This window comes from Labrus mixtus, chromosome 20, assembly GCF_963584025.1.
Source record: "Labrus mixtus chromosome 20, fLabMix1.1, whole genome shotgun sequence".
NCBI lineage: Eukaryota > Metazoa > Chordata > Actinopteri > Labriformes > Labridae > Labrus > Labrus mixtus.
The window spans coordinates 16,533,648-16,555,368 of record NC_083631.1 but is presented as its reverse complement, the minus strand read 5'-3'; the positions used below and the strand labels follow the sequence as shown (position 1 = coordinate 16,555,368).

The 21,721-nt window shown below is 41.8% G+C and overlaps 1 protein-coding gene and 1 long non-coding RNA gene across 2 annotated transcripts in view; one reads left to right on the top strand and one right to left on the bottom strand.

Moving 5' to 3' along the window:
• shank1 (SH3 and multiple ankyrin repeat domains 1) overlaps positions 1–21,721 on the top strand; it is a 78,442-nt gene that overhangs the window by 15,708 nt on the left and 41,013 nt on the right. The window contains exons 2-3 of the mRNA XM_061065723.1: positions 4,529–5,092; positions 21,011–21,214. Of these exons, the coding sequence (XP_060921706.1) occupies positions 4,580–5,092; positions 21,011–21,214 (717 nt within the window). The 5' untranslated portion in view covers positions 4,529–4,579. The remainder of the gene's footprint in view (positions 1–4,528; positions 5,093–21,010; positions 21,215–21,721) is intronic.
• LOC132954296 (uncharacterized) lies at positions 16,105–16,678 on the bottom strand. Its single transcript, XR_009665737.1, has 2 exons — positions 16,593–16,678; positions 16,105–16,542 (listed from the first exon to the last, which is right to left on the bottom strand). It is a non-coding gene; the product is annotated as an uncharacterized LOC132954296 (long non-coding RNA).

The following is a 21,721-nucleotide window of genomic DNA, read 5'->3' as shown; positions in this document are numbered from 1 at the left end:
ATAATGTCGGTCAGAGGTTAAAAGAAGTCAGAAAGATGAAAGATGAAGAAGATGAGGAGATGAAGAAGGGGACACTGAGACTAAATTGCAGTGAAGAAATGTGTTAATTCTGCCCTCGTTACTGGTTAGCTGTGGCTCAGTGGTAGAGTCGGTTGTCTGGAAGATTAGGGGTTTCAGCATGTTGAAGGTTCCTTGTGCAAGACACTTAACCCCAAACTGCATCAGCAGCGTGGGAATGTGTTTGAATGGGAATACATAATACTGTTTGAGCACTTTACATACCAGCCTCTGAAATCAGTGCGTGGTTTAAGTGTGATTGGGACCTGCGGTGTAAAAAAGCACTTTGAGTGATCAGAAGACCAGAAAAGCACTTTACAAGCTCAAGTCTATTTACAACAAACTACCTTTTTTTAGGAGTATCAGTTCCCAACCCTGTCTACATTCTATTTTAAAGCATCACAAAAATAAGATTCATCAGATGAGGGCTTTTATCTTTTTTTTTTTTTTTTGCATACAAATATGGAGAGAAAGGTCCAAATCCAAACATAAAGAACATCTAAACTAGCTCTGGCTTTTGGCTGCTTCAACCAAAAAACATTGGCAGTGGTTTCATGGTTTGACCCAGCCTTCATCCTTCCTTTCCTTCTGCTCCTTTCCTCCATCCAGCCCTGTGAATTCACGCCTCGGATCTCACATCCACCTCTCATATTCAACTCCTTCCCTCGCTGTTCTCCTTCACTCTGTTCTTTTGTTGCCCCCCCCCCCCCCCCCCCGCTCCATTGCAATCGCTGCTGTTTCTTTTATCTCACTTTCTGCTCTCCCGCCTTCATCCACGTCTGTCATTCTCTCATCTCTCGGGCACCTTTTCCCCCCCCCCCTCTCTCTCTCTAATCACTCCCCTCTTACCTCACTGCTTCCTCCCTTTTTGTCCTCCCCTCTCTCCAGCTTCCCCTATCTCTGATTACTCAGCATTATGCTAAAATACCGATAGCTCACATCCATTTATAATCAAATCTTCTGTAGGTTCCTCTCCCCGGCTGGTCACGCTTTCTGACAAGACTGTAAGAACGTTGCAACCCCTTTCCTCTCTCTCCTCCTTTGTTTGTGTGCCCTTGTCTATTTTATTCATCAGATCCTTCTAACAATTAGGTTCCCAGCCCCTTTCTCCTCCCCTGCCTTCTTCTGTTTAGTCTCACGAGTTCGCGTTCATTTTTGTCTTTTTTCTTTCATTTTGAAATGTTAGAATCATTTGTTTTGAGGGGGATTTTTTTTTTACACTAACATTAAACCTTTTCCAAACTTTTAAAATAAATTAAAATAGGTCTGTCATTGAAAGACAACAACAGAAAAGAAAGGAGGCGAAGGCCCCGTGTCCACCTGGCTGGGAGCGCTAGCATAGCGTTTGTGCACTGAGAAGAAAAGCGCTCCACATCCGTCCTGTCTCCATGACAACAGTCTGTTGACAACGGCCGCTGTATTACCTACACGGCTCTGTTACTTTTTACTGTATGTTTTACATTTTAGTTGATTTCCCCGATCAATTCCGCGGCAAATCTACAGGGAGTATTATACACTTGGAGAAGAGGGTCAGTGACATCAGCGGCGCCTTTCTGAAAAGTTGACAGATTTTCAACTAGAGCGCTCGGAGCGGCCGCGCAAAAAAGGCGGAGTGCTCGGAAAAAAAAAGACGCTGGGCTCTGCGTTTTGTCATTAGGCGTCTGCTTTCTGCTGCGAACGCTCTCTCTCCTCATTGAAAAATTTGAAAAAGATGCTGGCGCTCAGAAAAAAAAAAACGCGAGGTGGACACGGCGCCTAAGGCTATTGACCCCAACAAACTTTCTTTGGAGCCAAGCCAAGAGATCAATGTTGGCCCGGAGGCTAGCGCCATTGCTGCTGATCCAACATGCATTGATATTATTAAATGACATCTACGGTAGGGCCCAGCCATCTCTGTGGGCAGGCCTGCTACAAAGTTTATATAATAAATCATTCTACATTGGTTCTTGGTTGTCAAGACTCTAAGGTCTGTTCTCTCTGACGTTCATGTCTTTGTCAGCTGGGGACAATCTGGATGTTCGATCTGTTAAACTCTTACAGTTTGCTGCACACTATGTGTCTCTGCTGTGAACAGAAGTTTGCCTCCTAATAAGCCTTCAAAAGTTGGAGGCAGAGATGCTGCCAGAGAGACAGTGTTTGTTTGTTGCAAACAGTCCTGTGCTTTGTTTACTTGTTTGTGTGTGAAGTGAGGACAAACGGAGACTGATACAAGAACAATATCAATTCTCTAAACAGAAAAAAAGTTGAACAAGCAGCTTATCTTCACATTGTGGTGGTTCGTTCTGGTTTTGTTAGTTCATGCAATTAATTTTTTTCTTTTCTGTTGTTGCCTCCTAATGACACAGAGTGATTGCAGATTGCTTTATTGGCATCAAATAAATTAAATGTGGAAGATTCTTAGTGATAGTAGTATTAGAGGTGATTACATTTTTTTTAAATCTAAAAAGAAGTGATAGATTAAATAACATAGTAACAGCCCCAAATCGACACAATGAAAGGCATAATTTCCGCCCTGTGGCTGGCTCTCTTGTTCTACGCTCCTGCTTCTTTCTCATTTGTTATGGCACATTTTCCCCCTTCATGTTTCTTGTTGACAGCTGGTGGTTTAATCTCAGAGTCCCGTGAGGGAAGTCTCAACACTTTTCATGTCTGACACTTTTTTCCCTGTACTTCATTTTACTATCTAAACATACCATGTTTAGATAGTAATCACGTTATCATTATTCTGTACTTGATATTTTTTTCAAAGTAAAAGAAAAATTATACTTTTTTAAAAAAATTTTATTCCCAGAGATCAGAAAATGTAATTTAAAATTCCGTTTTGCTCAGTGTCTTCAAATCACTGCTCCATTCACGGCTAGCATCGTGTTTGTCATAACTCAATCTGCAGGGAAACTAACTACAAGTGTAATTCACCTTAAGCTCACAGTGTCAGATCAGTAGTTTCATTAGTGTTTCATCAGCTCTCCTTCTGTTCATCGGTCCTTTATGGGAATTTGAGCGTTGTGTCTGTCACAGTTTGTCATCCCGCTGGTTGGATCTGTGTGGAGCTGTCCAGATTGTAGTGGTGCTGAAAACCCTGAAACAGTGTGCACTGCCGACGAAGAGCCACCAGGGACAGATCTGTTATCTTGCTCAGCTTGTACATGAATGCAGCGCTGCATCGCTGACACTCTGAAGAGGCTTCTCTCATGAGCAGAAGAGTGTATGTTTGATCATATGAAGAGCTGTTGTGCATTTCGAGTGTCCATATGGCTGATGGGCAGAGATGACTCACCTGCTGATGTTTGAGATTGTTGAGGATAGTGCTGGCTTTTTGAAGACGCTTCAATGGGTTGGATAAAAAGAAATGCCATTTAAGTTCATAATGCAGCAAGAAACTGCACTCTTTTTTTATTTAGTATTGATTGAATAGCAGCTCCAGCAGCGTCTGTGTGAGAGGGTTTTTACAGTGTGCAGTCTAGTCTGGTTGAAAATGCTTGAAGAAAAGTTATGATATTCAAATCAGTGGTTTACCTGTGGTGACAATGGTGACAAAATTGAAGCGCTTTCATTCTGTGCTTTGCCAAAACAAGATGTTGAAATCCGCAAGCGGTCACTTTGGTGACAGCTTAGTGTAGATTAAAAGGGCCTAAATGCTTTTCAAAAATGTTACTCAGCCCAATTGGCCATTTTTAAAGGATTTGATTAAGTTACTCCCATGTTAGTTCATCAAGTGACAGTTTGCCTTTATTTCAAGTTTTGTAATAAATTAGTTTGGCCTCGGTTTGTAGATGCAACTGATTTGAAACAAACTGTCTGTATAAGCCCTAGAACTCCAACAAATCATTTATGAACTAATAGAAGAAAAGTGAGAAAGGTGTAGATATTTACAAGTTTTACTTCTACTTACTCCTCTTCAGTCACTGTTACATTTGTTTTGTTTGTTTTTTATCATCTTATTTTAATTTATGGTTTAAAAAAAAAAAAAAAAGTAATTCATTAATTTCTTCATTCAATTCTAAAGAGAATCTCTCACTTTGTGTAACATAACCAAGCCAAAGTGAAAAGGGATACTCGATGTTTTAAGCGTCTTGACCCACCTCTGGGTCCCGACCCACCAGTTGTGAACCACTGATTTAGAGCATATTGCTATAAAGTACAATATTTCCAACTGTAGTACTATCAGTCAGAGTTGGTCATCACAGGCGTCAGTCACTGTTGCATAAATCATCTGCAGGTGGTTAACAGCACAGGCAGGAGAGAGCCTGAGAGCTGAATACTTACAGCACAAGTGGCTTCATTTATACACAAGGTGTGAATGGTATGTCATCATGCGGTTAGGGCTAGAAGCACTGCATGTCTGTGAGCTGTCTGTTACCATAGAGACCAGAGTTTGTTTGAGTGATGTAATATGGAGGCCTTGATACTGTTAGTGAAAACTGCTTAAAAACTAATTCACTGTCTCTTCTCTTCCCTCCCTCCACTGCAGTGTCTCTCTGGGAATGATGGTGTTGCCACAGCTGCCGCCCTCCCTGTCGCCATGACGATGCCGTTCAGCCCCCTGTCGAGCGACGAGGAACAACAGAGGATGCTGGGAAACAATCGACATCTCTATCCAGGTGCAGAGGACGAGGAAGAGGAGGAGGAAGAGGAGGAGGAGGAAATGGAAGAGGATGAGCGTGACGAGGACCAGGAGGAAGGGGAGAACGGCGAGTTGGAGGGCGAAGAGGAGGAGGAGGAGGAGGAAGAGATGGTGGAGGAGGTCAGGCGGGGAGGTCTATCGCGGGGGGGCAGGGGTGAAGGACACAGGCAGTCAGGTAAACCGGCCGGACGCCCGCCTGGGGACAGACAGATCAGGCCCGGGAACCCCGGACACACAGCAAACCCCTATTCTTCCAACCCGGGACCCACGCACCAACAGCCAGCCAATCACATTCAGCAGCAGCAGCAGCAGAGGAGGCTGAAGGAGCGCAGCTCCAGCTCTGTGCCATCTGAGGACACCCACATTGCCATGATGGTTTTTCGCATTGGCATCCCAGACATAAAGCAAACGGTCAGTGCTGTTACCACACACACACTCTCTCTGCCAACAGCATTGCAACAATGCCTGTTAGCGTCACAAACACAAAATGCTGCAGTAACACCATCCCCGCCACGGCCCCAATTAGTCAGAATGCCTTAGGTTTACTTAACAAAGTCCTAATCTAACAATCCATAACTATTTGGTTGCTTTAACAAAGATCCATCAAACAATGAATCACAACTTGCATCAAACTGTGAGGTGCTGTCGCTCTTTGGTAAATATACTCATTTCCTCTCTGGAGAGGATTGTAAGTCCAGACTAAAGCCAGAGTCTGCTTGAAATAAGAGTGACAACAGGTACAAACAGGATCTGCTTAAAGGTAACTAAAGGGCCTCACTTATTAACACACTGAATGTTATTTGTTTAAAAAACTGGAGCGTCAAACTCGCAGATTTCATAATGCTGGTTGGCGGTTTCTGTTTTCAGTCACTCTGCAAAGCTTTGTGGCTTCTGTCTGTATTTTTTTTTTTGTTGACACACATGAGGTATCAATCGTCTTGTCTATCTATCCTAAGAAACATTTAGTGGATAGAGAACTCATTTCATAATCAACGACTGTGTCAAAAGTACGCCTGAAGAAGCGAAGAAGTAGCTTTCACTTTCAAGAGGAAACAACAAGGAAGCCTTCATAGCACCTCTATAAGAAGAGTATGTTTACAGCATGCCTCACCAGATAAAGGGTGTTGAGGATTGATGTTAGGTAGGAGGGAGTCTTGTTCACAGCTCTACCTTCTCACAATCTGTCCACAGGTATATTACAGTATGGGTCCAGTCAAAACCTGCGATGTGCATGTGCTTCAGAAAAACTGCATGTCTCAGAGGATGGGTTTTTTTTTTCTCTCTCTCTCTCTCTCTCTCTCTATCTGTCCGCATTGCCAACGGAAAACTGTGAGAAGCACAATCACTCGTCAGCAAAGTGAATGATCAGAGAGAGGGTGAGAGAGACTTTCAAGGTGACCCAGCCCCAGAGAGAGAGAGAGAGAGAGAGAGGGGGAGAGAGAGAGACAGCTAGAGGCCGAGCGAAAATTGCATACAAGAGCAATCACGATGAGAATATGTGGGCAAGAATTTGATTTTAAAAACACTCGGAGCCACAGAGGATACAGAGAAAGTCAGAGAGAGGGGGGAGTTGAAGTGAGGAAAAGAGGGTGGCAGGGGGGGGGGGGGGGGGGGGGGGAACCGCTGCCTTTGACTTAATGTCACCCAAGAGCTTTTGAATGGCGCAATAAAGTATGCAATGAAAAGCCCTTTTCTGTGTAACAGTTTAAAGAGGGTCGTCCAGAACCATGATAGACCGATCTGCTGTTGCTCTCCATTTTCTGAGTCGGTCTTACATCACATCTGTGCGAAAGCCTCCATCAGCAGCGTGTCTAAATTAGCTCCACAGGCTCCAGATGCAGCTGCTTCAATGAAGCCTCTCCTGAAAAATGAGGTAGTAGTCAGACAACAGACAACCAGGCCTTTTTTTTTTTTTTTTTTACTGCCTTTTTCTTCCCTCTGTGTTTCTCTCTGTTGAAGTGAATCATGAATAGTTACTGATAATTGAATTATGTAGAACAGGGAATCAGGGCTTCAAGGCACTGAAGCTGCATCCAAGAGTGTTTTATGCAGGGGGAAGAAAATGGAGGACAGAGGAAGATAGTAGAGTGTGTATCCCTTTCTCATCGGCAGATTAAAGCTAAAGCAGACTGCCTTTGTGTTCAACAAACAGAAGGCCTCTCCCTCAGACATGAGCCGTCTGTCCTCGTTCCTCCTTTTATTTAAAAAAATGGAGGCTTCTTTGAGGATGTCGGCTCTATAAATCTTCAGTAAGAATAGAACGGCAAATAAAATAAATGTATATGTGAGTGTCGGTTTGTATGCGTGTCCATATTTCATATTTACTATCCCAGTGCACTATAAATGCCTCGCTCAACACTCCTTCCTCCCTCTTACTGCCATGTGATTTATTATTGATCTCTGCATGGGTGTTTCCAGTGGTATGTGTGTGTGTGTGTGTGTGTGTGTGTGTGTGTGTGGTCGATTCAATGTTTTTTTTAAAAATCCAACCATAAATAATTTACCCCCCTCCTATTTATTCCAACAAATCGGCATCAAAGTTTAATTGTGAAGAGATGGATAAATGCTCAGGAGGAAATTGCTTGCTTGACAGTAGAGGACGAGCGTGTGAGCAAAGGGTGCAGACTGAGTGGATAAAAATACAGTGAAGAGGTAGCGATAAAGATAAACAGAAGAAGATCAAAGGGACGTGGAGAGAGAGAGAGAGGTGGCTTTGAAATGCAGGTAAAAAGGGATGAAGAGAGTTGTAAGGAGAGATCCAGGTGGATGCGGTGAAGCGGACAGAAATAAAACATCTAGATTAAGGATAAGGTTCAGAGAAATAGAAACAGTAACTGTTTGTTGATTTTCTGTATTTTTGAAAACTTACCATGATCGCTCCTCATTAGAAATCGAAATATTCGCACTTCCCTGAAAAAAGCAAATTACACCACTTCAGTCAGGAGAGAGACGTGCAAATGAATTGAAGATAAAACATTTGCTTCACAAAGATTCTGTGAATAATCAGTGATGATTGTACGAGAGTCTTTGGAGTTAAAAGTCGACAGGGAGTTTGAAGGGTGTCTGCAAAACCTTTCCCCACTCAAGAGTCTCTAGAAGCTGTTGGTGGAGGTGTTGGCCGATCATTTCCTCTACGGCTGATGAGCTGTCTGTGAAGACCGGGGCGATGATGGGGAGGTTGAGGGTTGCACGCAACGATTGCGTGATTGAACTAGGGGGCTAGGGAAAGTGACGAGGGGAGTCAGAGAGTGCGGTGGATCCTGCACATTTTCACGGCTGGCCTGCAGTTTACGACAGGGTCAAGCACATTCTCACGGCACATAGATTTTATACGTCACACCATTTATACATGAGGCCCCCCAGGTGATGAAAACAGCCGATAAACATCAGGAAAATATGAGTGAGCCTGTGTGGAGCAGTGAAGACAACACAGTATGAACAATGAATAATAAACTAGCAGAATATAGTCGTCCTGACTGAACTTAAATCAACTTTGGATCCAACGATGAAGGTCTGCTGAAGGATTGTTGTTGACTACCTTTTATTGTTGACTGCCCTTTTGAAGTCTCATGTTTGTTATCTGGGTAACCATCATCTGTTTTTGGCAAGGAATGCTGATATTACCCAATATCTACAAACTAACTTGACTTGTTCAGCGGCAGAGTAATGCATGTCGCCTGGTGTCAGACGTTTCAGCTGCATTTATAAAAATCATCATTTTTTGTTATTGAAGAATGTGAACAGTTTCAAATAGCAAAAAGGCTACACACAATATGGTTTTGGGCTAAATTAGGATAACTTGGACTAAATTGTGACATCCGGATTAGTCGACTAGTCTGAATTTGAATTTCTGTTTATTGGAAATGACTGACGCAGGTGAAACTGACGGGAATATGTGCAATGTGAATGTTCTTATTGGGCTTTTTTTTTTCAGAATTCTGCAACCTTACTACCTGACCGGTGCAGATAAACATACAGACATACCAATACAAAAAAAACGTGACCTCACAGACTTCCTGACAAAGACATACTGACTCAGTACATATTGCGTTGTTCCCCAAGGATGTGAGAGTATAACGCAGCCTCCCTGTGACATTTACTCTGTCATCCACCCTCCTCCTTACCTGACTCAACCTCTTCAGGACATTTTGCACTTTCACTCTGTCATTCGCTACCTTCCCTTTCAGGATACAAACCCTGTGATTTTCTTCACTTGCTTCCTACCAGTCAATCTCCTGTCCTTTGTCGTCATCGTCATCGTCATCCTCCTCCTCCTCCTCCTCCTCCTCCTCCTCCATCCTCTCGCTGGTGTTGGGTAATATCCCTTTACACTCCCAGCACATTAGGTCTGTTCTACATGTCAGCTAATTCACCCTCAATAAACTCTAATTGCTTGTTAATTGTGTTGTAATGAGACGAGGGAGTGAATGTAGCACGCAAATGCAAATGTTATGAATTGGGGGAAGAGGATTACCGGTGACGAAAGAGCACTCACATGCAGAAAATAAAAACAAAACTGGTAATTTGTGTAATATGGTGCAGAATATATACAGTAGCTGTATAGCTCAATGATGGATGTTAAACCAATCTGCTCTTGGTGTCACTGAAATTATCCAATTTGATTCAGTTTGATTACAGATCCACCCTGGTCAATTAAATTTGATATAGCAATTAATGTTGTGGTTCAGGTGGGACTGATGCACGTCATGCTACATTTATAGCACAATACTGTATGACTGCAGAGGTGCAGCCAATAATTATTGGACCAGAAGATGGATATTTTGTGACAAAGAATGGTAGTTGCACTGAGAAAAATAGACATGCTCAACAAATACAGACATTCAAAGGGAATTTCTGCCAACTCTAAATGGAGTTTCAAACAGACTTGATGGTAAATGAAAGTCAAACATACCATGAAACCCATCGGCTATTATCTTATGACATTATAGCCTATGTGACTGCGGCAGCTTTTTGGACTTCAGGTGTAGCCAGCATGAAACAATAAAAGACTCCCAGACCTCCTCTTCTGTGCAATGCCTTTGTTTACAGTCCTACTAGCAGCTTGAGAAGTGTGTTGGGGGTATCCTTTCAGTTGAACTTGCCTGCAGATATCTGATTAGAGATAATAATTAAAGCCTAATGAATGTTGATGGGTTACAGGATTAAATTACAGCGGAACCAGAACACTTCTAACACCAAAATCCAGCCTGTTAAAAGAGATGACTTACTGCAGAGCCATAAAAGCAGTGCCTACATGAACCAAGACACATTGTATCAGACGGATACTTTAGCTCAGCTTATTATCAGAGTCGGCCAAAGCACTGCAAAACATTCTCTCATCTGTGACATTCTCTGCTGTCTCAATTTAGGAGACCATTTTTCATTTTCTGTAGCTTAATATTCTTAGCTGTGAGTGTCTAGAAACCCAAGCTGAAATAGCCAGCGACGTCAAATGATGGATCTGGATTCTGGTAGCGGGGCTACTCCCAGAGTCACAGAGAAGATCAGAAATATCTGTATAGTTTGGTTTGCCATATTTTCACTCTAAAAATCTCACCCTAATAGTCAGAGATAAGTTGAAAATGGCAATATTTCCTTTTATTGAACATTATTGGGTTGGTTGTAATACCCTTGTTTTGTCATATTTAGCAGATGGATACTTTCCTGTGTTCATTGGGTTTTTGTCTCAAATGAGGTTATAAGATAAATGGTGACATGGTTATGCCTTTGGACCAGAGGTCAGAGCCTGTTACTCTCGCCTGAAACATTCCCACAAAGCCCTCAGAGGAAACAGCTGGTGATGCCTCCCTAAGTTCAATATACCTCTGCTGTTCAAACTGAGCTGCACGAGCCTACTGGGCAGATCTCTTTCACGTCACTATCAATCGAGACGGCACTGTGGGTGCAGGGACACTGACAGGGAGAGATCTGCAAGTGCTATCAGTCTACTGCAATTGTCTGGAGGGGATTTGGGACATCGCTATGTGTAGTACTAATCCGAGCTTCTCTTGTTAGTTGTTCCAGACCAGGGTGATATGTAGACAGTTATTTAGCTTGGTGACAGTAGATGTCATGTCTCATTTGTGTACCGAAGGTTAAGGCGCTTTGTCTAAAAAAAAAAACCATTAAAGAACACTAACACAACTTTCCGTGACCCCAGTGAGAAACACTTTGGTGATTTTAAGGCCAAACTTTAAAGCTGATTCTTTGAAAGAGAGTGTGACTGAATCATAGCTCTTATATCAGCAGCATTTGAATGGCTGTACCAATACAGTGGGCACGCACTGTAGCTGTTCCCACGCAACGTTCTTGGAAGCCAAAATACGCCGCTTTATAGGGGCGCTTCCATCTTGCGATTTTGACGTCATTTGGAGCCAGAGTCTGCGCAGTAGGTTTCCGGGGGCAGGAGCCCTGGTAACACGCCCCGCCCACTTAGCGTACTGCCCTGATGACTTACGCAGCCCAGCTACGCCGCAAGCGCTACGCCGGTCTACGATGAAGAAATGTGTAAGTACAACAAACCACCGTATTCAAAGTCTAATATTTAAACACACTGTTTTAAAAAATCCCGCTATTTTGATCATTATTGAAAATACGTGGGCTGCTGGGTCCTCTGTTTTTGCCGAATCGGTTAGCACCACAGACCGTAGGCTACAGGTGGTAAGATATGTTGTATTTTGTTAGAAACTGATAGTCTGCAATGTGATTCATGTCTGCTTTTCTCATATATTTAAGTGAACAGTAAATCAATTGTTTTTTGTATCTTCATTTAGGCAAAGAGATAAAAGTCTGACATCTTCCACAGAGGTGAAGTGTAAGTTAAAATCATCTGTTAAAAGTTATATATCCTGTGATTTTTGAAGAAGTGAAGAGGATTGTAAAAACAAGCTATTTTAACAAAAACAGTCTTCTAAAATAAAAATCACACCGAGTCATACACCAGCTAAATGTTAAATAGAAAGGTGATGTTTTCTTTTCCATTTTACAATCAACAGAACCTAAAAATGACTAATTTCAACCTTTGTCTGCACACCTGTTACAGTGGTCAGGCTGGGGTCGCATAGTTTGAAGGAACCTCTTCCGTTTTTTCACCTGTGCTTGGACTAAGAGCTGTGCCAGACGCCCCGGCTCATCCACAGTGGCAGAAATGACCTTACACCAGCAGCTCTCCCAGATGAAGAGTCCTCTCTGCCATCACCCAGAGGAGCCGATCGACGTCTGCGCAACTGAAGAAGGTGGACAGAGTCTGGTGCTTTGTGACAGTGAACAGTGAGATGGCTACCATAGTCATCCTCAGAGAAAACACAAGAGATCCTGGTCAATATTCAATGCTGCTATTTTTCTTAACATGATGTTGCCCTGTGTTTGAAAGGCCAGATGCTGGAGGGTTGTGTTGGATTTGATTTTTCCATCATATTTTAACAGTCAAAAAATCATCCAGGATCTTTATACTTTATTTGATTTTTGTTGGGATTTCTTTGTTAAATATTTTTTTATACTTTCTCCTATGTCCCAGCAATTGGACCTGATGGTCTCCCTTACTTATTTTACACATGGTTAATGAAGCCAGGGGTCGTTTATTGACGTTTTTTTTTATTTTTTTCATATAATGTTTAAATAAACTTTTTTAAAAATCTGAATTGACTGTCTCTGATTAACTGGAGCACTACAAAGTGTTGGTCACAGTAAAAATAATTTAGCAGTTAAGTTTATAGCTCACATCTGAAAAGGCCTTGAACTGACATTAATGTCTTCTTGACCAACAACAGCTAAGACAACAGCAAAGCTAACAGACGAGCTCAGCTTGTCACAGCCGGTCTGAGATAAATGGCCTTCAAACTTATTTAATATTAAACATTTAAAGCCAATAAGCATAGCAAGATACGCATGAGATTCCATTTAAATTTATTCAATCACAGACTTGTCAAACAGTCTGGCATGTTGTGCTGCTGATTTCAAGAGTTAATGACTGAAGAGAAGAACTCCATCGAGAGAGGACAGGAAACGCTCAGGGGACGAGTCCTCCATGTTGTCAGGTGTTGCTGATGGATCTGAATCTGAGGGCATCTTCTGTAATAGAGAAAAACAATCACGGAGTTAAATGTAAAGTATCATGAATTTTACTGTGATGTTTATGCCTCAGACCTGAAATCAGATCTGTCCTCAGGTTCTGCTAAACTTCAGGTTCTAAAGTTTGCTTTAAAGACAGGAGAACTATTTATGAGGAAAAACAAAATATATAATAAGACAGGATGAATCCAATAATATGACCAGCTTTATGAATTTATGTTTTAAGACAAAGGTGTTCCTGCCACTTTCTATTGAAGATTATTTTAAACTGTCATCACATGGGCCAGCCTGATAAATTAAACTAATGTTAAATATTCTCATATAATCAGATTTGTGTGCAGAACCTCACCGGAGCTGGAATTAGACTCTGGACTGTTGTTTCCTTTGGGCACTGATTTCCTTGAAGACAGAAAGAAGAACAATTTAAACATGAACTTCTTGCAGAACCACAGAGGCTGTTAAAATCTTCTGCTAGTCTTCCTTACATTTTAAGAAGGATTATAAATTGTTACTAAAATTACTTCGATGCTGATAGCGGTTACAATAACACGGTCCAATCATATGAGAGATAATTTTACCTTTGAGTCCTATGTGAAGGCGTTCTCTTCAGAATCAGCACTGCAAAGACAAGATGATGGCGTCCACCTTCACAACGTGCTGCTTCAGTCTGGCTGCATCATGGTCACCTACAGGAACACCACAGAAATGCAATCAAAGTACTTCACTGTATTTATCAGAGGATGTACTGTATGCAAAGTAGAATTTTGTTTTTAGCTGTAATTCCTCAAAAAGATTTGAGACTGCTTTGCTATTTGAGAGCACAGATTGTTTCTTTTCCCCTTCTCTGTTGGCCTGTACATGACCTTTTAGCGCTCTAAAAGATGCTACAGTAAATCCTGGATCAGCTGTGCGGATGGTGTGACTGTGTGGTAAAGCTTTGTTAAAGTTGTCACGCACATACTCATATGCCTTTGGAGAGTAAAAGTGCAGTGTGGTGGCAAACTGCTTATAAAATATAAAATAGTATTTTATTGGTGAGGTGCCCCAATCAAAGCGTCCTACAGAGTAGCAGCAGCGGGCTTTAGAGGGAGGAGACGAGCGCATTATGGAGAGGAGCGCACCGGAGGGGGCGAGCTGGGGGGAGAGACGCGCGACCTGAGAAAAAGGAAATCCCCAGTTTAAAATATAATGTTGGCGAAAAGAGGGAAATAGGAATAAATAAATGTCAATGTTGAAATTCTTTTGAATGCAGAGGCTGTGGATGTTCAGTTTTCTTTGGATATAAAAAGGCAACAATAGCCTGTAGTTTAATCATGGTGTTTCTCTTCCTTAACGATTATTGAAGCGAAATCAAAAATAAATGCATGACATTTAAAACATATTAACATATGTCTTCTTTTATTGTACCTATGTCTCCTCCTAACTTCAATAACAGCAGCATTTTGTGTGTAACGCTGGTCTCCTGCATTAACACCTTCCTTTCAAAGGTGTTAAATACAGATACACAGTCACAATCACCGCAGGTTTTGTCAATTTTTAGTACAAATTCTCAATGAGCGTCATTACATTTACACTATGATCAACTTGTGACTGTTGAATTGGTAGTGTGTGGAAGACAATGCAGAATATTTATCACGTTTGAGCAGCATGATGGCTCAGTTGGTAGAGTCGTCGCCTCTCAACCGGAAGGTCGAGGGTTCGAGGGTTGTCCCAGCTGGGCAACATGTCCGATGTGTCCTTGGGCAAGACACTTAACCCTGAATTGCTCCCGCTGCTTCGGTGGCCGTGTATGAATGGCATTAGTTACTTCTGATGGATGATACTACATAGCGATCACTACCATCAGTGTGTGAATGAGTGGGTGTGACATGTGGTGTAAAAGTGCTTTGAGTAGTCGGAAGACTAGAAAAGTGCTATATAAACTCAATTCCGTTTAATATTACATTACACCGCCGCCGGTTGTTGATGTTTGCTTTCATGTTTCGGTTAGTCTCTTAAATCAGTAACAATTATATTGAATCAGAGCTTACCTTTAGTTTTATCTGGATACACAGAGAAATATTCTACCCTCGTATATAGTACTATGAATTTCAGCCTGCACGGTGAAAGTAAAACCTGTTACTCTCGGTATAACTCACTTATCACTCAGACTGTAAACATGTACACATTAGTAATGATGCAGGCCAGATTTAAATTATTTGGCTTTGTTTTTGCCCTAGATACTTTTTTGAGACTTTACCAGACTATTTATTTTTGCTGTAAAATAACTGTACAGTCAATGAACCGCATCTGTGAGCGGATTTTTATTACGATTCTTGGTTTTAAATACAATTTCAATCACAATAACGATATAACAATATCAAGAAACATAGCATGTCAGTTATTAGGTTTGCTCATTTGTATGCATGTAATGAGTTTTGACCTGTGTATAACATAGACGTAGTCTCAAGTGCCATCACCCATTGGTGTCTGAAGGAGCGTTTTGAAGCCCGAAGATGGTGTTCACCATACTGGAAGCGCCATCTCAACCTAACTTTTAATCAATGGAGAAGCAGGCGAGGAACTGGATCTGAGGCGGGCCTTTAGCCCCTCAGCAGACAGCTACAATGAACCCACCTGTCAGTCAAATCACCATGCTCATAATTATGCAAAATGATCAGAACCCTGAATGTCATCAAAACAGATGACTAATAATAAAAACAGTACAGTTTTTACCAATAAATATATGAGCTATTGAGACCAAAAGTATTTCTTTAACCAGGCTGTGTTATGTGTTCATTTCGGTTGTACAAATGGACATTTTAAGGATTCCTTGGCTTTTCACACCAGCCTGAAGTGGACACACCAGGAACTGCAGTTTTTGACTTTAAAGGTCACATATTATACTGCCTTCAACAAGTTTTTTTATTAAGTCTCAGAGCTCCCCAAAAACACGTTTCAAAAGTTTCCTGCTCAAAATCCACTCATGCCTACAAACCCCTCTATTTCAGCCCTGCTCAGAAACAGTCTGTTTCTGTGTCTGTAGCTTTAAATGCAAAGTGAACTGTGCTCGACCACGCCCCCCTCTGGAAGGAGATTGCAAGGCAGACCCATAGGACAGAAGAAACACCTAGGCCGTATCTGAATTGCCAAGTACATACTCAATCTTTCAGTAGGCAGTAGGAAGTATGTACTATCCGTGCTGTATACTGTTAGTACCTACTATTCAGTATGCACACACAGTAGGCAGATATTTGTTCCTACTTCATCTGATTCATTCAGTAAGGAAGTGACGTCATTTACGTTTCCAGAACCGGCCGCATCCACCCGTTTTTTTTTTCCGCTTTTTTTTTTGTTTAGCTTTATTCAAGAAGAGTAACGCGCATATACAGTCAGGTAAACAAAAAACAATATCACAATGTAAATCAAGTAAAAGGCAGATTAAATAACTAAATCACATACAGTACATAAAGGAAAGTACAAATGAAAGACAGTAAGATACGGAATATAAAGGAAAATAAACAAATAAAGACGCACTGAAATAGTGAAATCATTATTTAAATAGAGGGGGAAAGGTTTTATAATAATGCAGACATTTGTTTTATTTTCTGTTGTTAATTTAAAGTAGTGATTTCAGTCGGGACTTTAACTCTGGATTAAAAATTGATTCAATTAATCCACGCTCGTTTGTTTTGATTTGGAGGCGCACGTGACGTAATTTCGCACAGCATTGTGGGTGGTAAAATACAATTAATTTCCTGAAAGCACGCATCCGATCCATACTGCATGAAACCCGGAAGTTAGTATCCATACTGAAATGTTCAGTATACTGCGCGGACCCAAATCATGCCTACTGAATGACCACAAAAGTTCAGTATACTGAAACTCCCTACTGAAAAGTACGTACTGCCTACTGAATTGTGACAATTCGGAAAGGGCCCTAGCTGTGGGAGATTCACCCTCTCGGGGGAGGGGTTACTGCCTTTTGTGATGTCATGAAATGCCCCTGATACTGTACTATAAATTTGGCTTTATGCCTTTATTTTTCAAAAACAAACAAACTGGTTACTTCTGATAGCAGTAATATTCGTGGTATATTTCTTTCTGTGCTGCAGACAGACCTCCTCTTCCACCGGTGGCTGACTTGAAAAGGGTCAGTTATCTCACTCGTGTGTACAGACTAGAGTCAGTCGGATTTCCATGACACAAATTGTTGATATCATCCTGCCTCAGCCGGGGGTCAAAAGAAGGCAGTGTAAGTCGCAGTCCTATTTGATCGGCAGTCTCACGCACATGTAGTCACGTTGGAATTTGCCTGCAAAATGCATTAACGGCGTGAAGCAAATTCGCTTCTCTCCGCTGTCTGACTTGAGCTGAAGTCTTGCAAAAATCTGAAGTTTATATGCAGCAGCCCCCGGAGGCACGATTCGGCCTGACAAACACTTCCACACACTGAAATACATATTCACGCATACACACAAAGAGAAACACTCTCATATCTCAACTCCTAGTTAAGAAATGTGAACTTTTCAGACTACATGACACAGTGTACTCGATGCTGCAGAGAGGTTGTATGTTAATGAAGGGGTGAGTCCCTGAGGTGAATGCAGGGTTTGAGATAATAGAGAGGGAAGTATAGTAGGAGGGAGTGCAGCACGGGTGAGTGAGAGGAAGACACAATGGAGGAAGAGAAAACACGGCTAAGAGAGGATGACAGGAATCCTGAGAAGAAATTAAATTGGTTGTCTTTTGAAAAGAGGAAGGGGGTGTTTTAGAGAAGACTGGAGAGGAAGTTGACTTAAATGGTGACATGGCTGGCATGTGTAATTGTGTGCGAGTGTGTGTAGTGTGTGTGTCTGGTGGGGGGGGTTATTTCCCTATAGAGCTAATTAAAGGCTTCTAGTCCCAATGCTCTTGGCCTGCAGAAGAAAGGCCAGAGGGACAGCGATAGAGAGAGCGTCACAGACAGAGAGAGACTCTTAGCGACTCTTATTTCTGCAAAGATAAGTGACAGAGCCGTTTGAGAAAGAGATAGAGAGAGAGAGAGAGATAGGAGGAGGAGGAGGAGGGAGAATAAGAATAAGATATAGAGATAGGCAGGAGATGATGAAGAGCAGCACGGACAGAGTGAGTGGGCGTTTGTGAGTGGGAAAGTGTGATCACAGCTTTGGGAGGCAAGACAGGAATTTGGTCTGCATAATGATAAAGAAACCACAAGAGAGACAGAAGCTGTGCTAAGATTTCAATGTGACACTGAAAATCATATAAAAGTCACAAGCTGTGACAGTCAGAGGCTTTCTGTGCTGGGACTAGGATCAGGCTCTTCATTAAAAGAAGCATTACCTCACAGTCAAAGTACTGTATGACAAGGTTCCACACTCAAACTCAATGAACTGTATGGATGTATTTTCAGCTACATTAACTTCAGCTGTTATATTAGTTATATAGAAACAAGCCGCCTGCATTAATATGCTGTTTCACTTTTGTGCACTTGATCAAGTTGCAGCTTTAACTACTTTGTACGTTCTTAGTTCATTCAACAAAAATGTACGGATAAAACTGTTTAGATCCATGGTTTTCAACTGGTGGGTCGGGACCCAAAAGTGGGGTGGGAAGGGGTTTTAGTGGGTCGTTTTTATCTATGACGCACTTTTATTTTAAAGAACATGTGTGGTAGGATTGTTTATTCATTCTCAGGAGGTCACTGTATGTGGAAGTAATGCACCTTAACGCGGGTCATCTGTCGTTAAACGTTAAGAGAAGAAGAAGAAGAAGAAGAAGACAAAGTCTAAAGTTTGTTTTTATGCTGTCGTGGCGAAAAGCAAAAAGCAAGCAAGGAATTATTGTAGAGCATATTTGCGTTCATTTAAGTGTAGGTTTTCTCTTTTTATAAGATGACCCTCCTCGTGTTTTTGTTTATTCTATTGAAGTGCATGTTCAGTCTATTTGGATTCTCAATGAAAGGTTCTTAAGTAGGAAAAAAAAAACAAGTATGTGGTGGCAATGAAGTGTAAGTGGAAACAGAAGAAACTACTCAAGTAAACTGAAGTACTTGAGCAATAGTTATGTAAATATATAGTTTTATTCTTGTAGATACTTTATGCTGGTTGAAGGTTGCAATTATCCCACATCCTCTTTTTTTTTAAAAAAGCTACAAAATGCTGACTGAAGTAAAAAAATAAAAATTGAGTTTTTTGTTGTAGTGTTACTGGCACTACCAGCTCTGAGTGTTAGCATGCTTTTTACTTGTTAAGCCAATTTGATAAGAAACAATTATTAGAAAAAACTTTGTCATTTACAGTGAAGAATTCAACAATAAAAAAACATATGGTAATTGCACACATACATTCCCTAAATAACTCAGAAGCCATTCAGTGTCATTCATTTAAGAAAAAAGGCTTTTGGCCCCTAGAGGGCGCCACAAAGTCTACATTTTCTGAAAATGCACCATTGAAGGGTTTTTAAAAGTTGCATAGCTGAACTTAACCCCCATGTAACGATGATTTGAATGGAGTACTGTGTGCAGGCTGTGCCTCTGCATTAAAGCAGTGTAAAGGGTTCATGCTGCATTAGTTGCTGCAGCCTAATTGGCTGAACTGTTAAAACCTGGAGGATCAATAACATTCCTGGAGGTACAGTGATCAATAAGCAGCATGGCACTCTCAAGTAAGTTAGGTAAAAGACACAATTGTTAAGCAAATGTGACTTTCCATTATTGAATGATAATGATCAGGGTTCTATTTGACTGAGGGAATATTCCTGATACCCGATCTTAAACACTCAATTAAACACCGCAGGGATTGTGATTCATTTCAGAGTATGTTTGATGCAGTCGTGCAGTAGTGCAGTAGTTAGGCTAATGTGTGTGTGTGTGTGTGTGTGTGTGTGTGTGTGTGTGTGTGTGTGTGTGTGTGTGTGTGAAACCTAATCTCATACAAGCAGACACACCTTTTCTTCCTCCTTCGCTCTCATTCTCAAAGTCTGAGAAATTCTGAGATTCCCCTCCCTTTTTCTTTTTTCTCTTTCGCGACGCTGAACACACACACACACACACACACACACACACACACACGCACAACCAAATGCACACATACACACACACATACACACACACACACACACACACACACACACACACACACACACACACACACACACACACACAGATGCACACACACTCCCAGTACCCCACATCTCCTAGGGAACACAGGGATGTCTCTATGGCAACAAGCAGCTTGCTCTTCTAATGAACTGGTTGCCGTGGTGACCGGAATCGGCTGTGCGCTAACGGAGACACTGGATAAAAAAAAGAGGGAGAAAATGTTATTTTACTCCTCTGCACGAAAGCGCTGTGCAGGTTTTTTTTTTTTTTTATCTCTGCTTTGTAAGGCGTGCACACACACACACACACACACACACACACACACACACACACACACACACACACTAAATACTGTACACTGAAGTGTGTCAATGGGTATGTGTTGCAGGTTTAAGATGAGTGACAGTTACTGAGGGATTGTTCGGGGTTAGAAGCAGCAGCATTGCAGTAAAAAGCAGGAATCCTTGCAGCTGGCTGTTCTCTGCGTGGGCCAATCATCATCCTGCTGCTGCCTCAAGGTCAGAGAATAACCCAACTCCACTCTGGTCAGGCAGAAAGAGGAGGAAGGTGGGAGAGAGAGAGCAGAGCCAAAAACCTTCTGTCAGCCATCTGTGTAGTGACTTTACGTTCCACTTTGCTGACTGAGCCGGTCTATGCGTTTGGCCATGCACAACCTCGCAGGACACACTTAAAGCTGCACCGAACTGTCAGTCATGTCCGGCCCGCTAACAAGAGGCCACTGGGAATCACCCGCGTTACTCTGGCAATGTCTCCCCCTGCTGGCTCTGAAGGGGAACAGTCGCCATGTGATGCAGTCACTCCGGTTAGAGCATACCACGGGATTGGATAAAGGGCAGGGGGGGGGGGGGTGACCTCCACAATGGCTCAAAAGATAAACATCAGAGTTCAAGAGATGATTCATGGGAGAACAAAAAAAACATGATGATTTTTTTATTTCTTTCTAAGACTCCCTTCTACTAATTTCAAATGAGTACAGTGTTGGAGGATGGTGTTTGCTAATGCTGTCAAATATTATTCAAGACACTTTTAAAAATATATTTTATCTCTTTATAATTAGATGTGTATAACTGTAAGTAAATATAATTTCAACCCCTTGATGTTTAGTATTTCTCTAGTCTGTGATCTAACAGCAGTGCCGCCTCTTGTCTGTCCTGCAGAAATGTTTGCGATTTAACCCCGAGGCCACCGTGTGGAAGGCCAAGCAGCAGGTGCTGTGCTCCCTGACCGAATCTCTGCGGGACGTCCTGAACTACGGCCTTTTCCAACCCGCCACCGACGGCCACGACGCCAAGTTCCTGGAGGAAGAGCGACTGCTCAGAGAGTACCCACAGTCCTTTGAGAAAGGGGTACCATATTTGGAGGTACAGTTCCCTTCCTGCTTTGACACAGCCGTAGATGCATTACTTCACAATGCAGCGACGTGAAACTGATGTTAGAGGTCCACTTCAAAAAGTTGTGAATAGATTTAGAGACACTGTTTGAATAAGCTTAAAAATCTGTTGTTCATTTTATGATGTAAGTGCACCACCTCACAGAGATTCAGATTGCTTTACTGTTACCTACAGCTTTATGGCTTTAAGGTTTTATTCCAGCTTTCTGTATATATTTAGAAGAACTGTCAGACTATTTCCACCTTAAATATTGCTGGTGTGATGTCAACTTACTATTTACTATAACACAGTCTCCATTTCATAACAATCTTCAATAGGAACATTGACTATCAAGCTGTTTTTAATGCCTGTTATGATTCACATTAAGAAAACCAAGGAAGCCTTTGATACATTTTTCCAGCTCAGTGTGGCACAGAGACGCAGAGCCATAGCATTATAGGGATTCTGTGAATGAAACACAAAGTGGGTCAAACACAT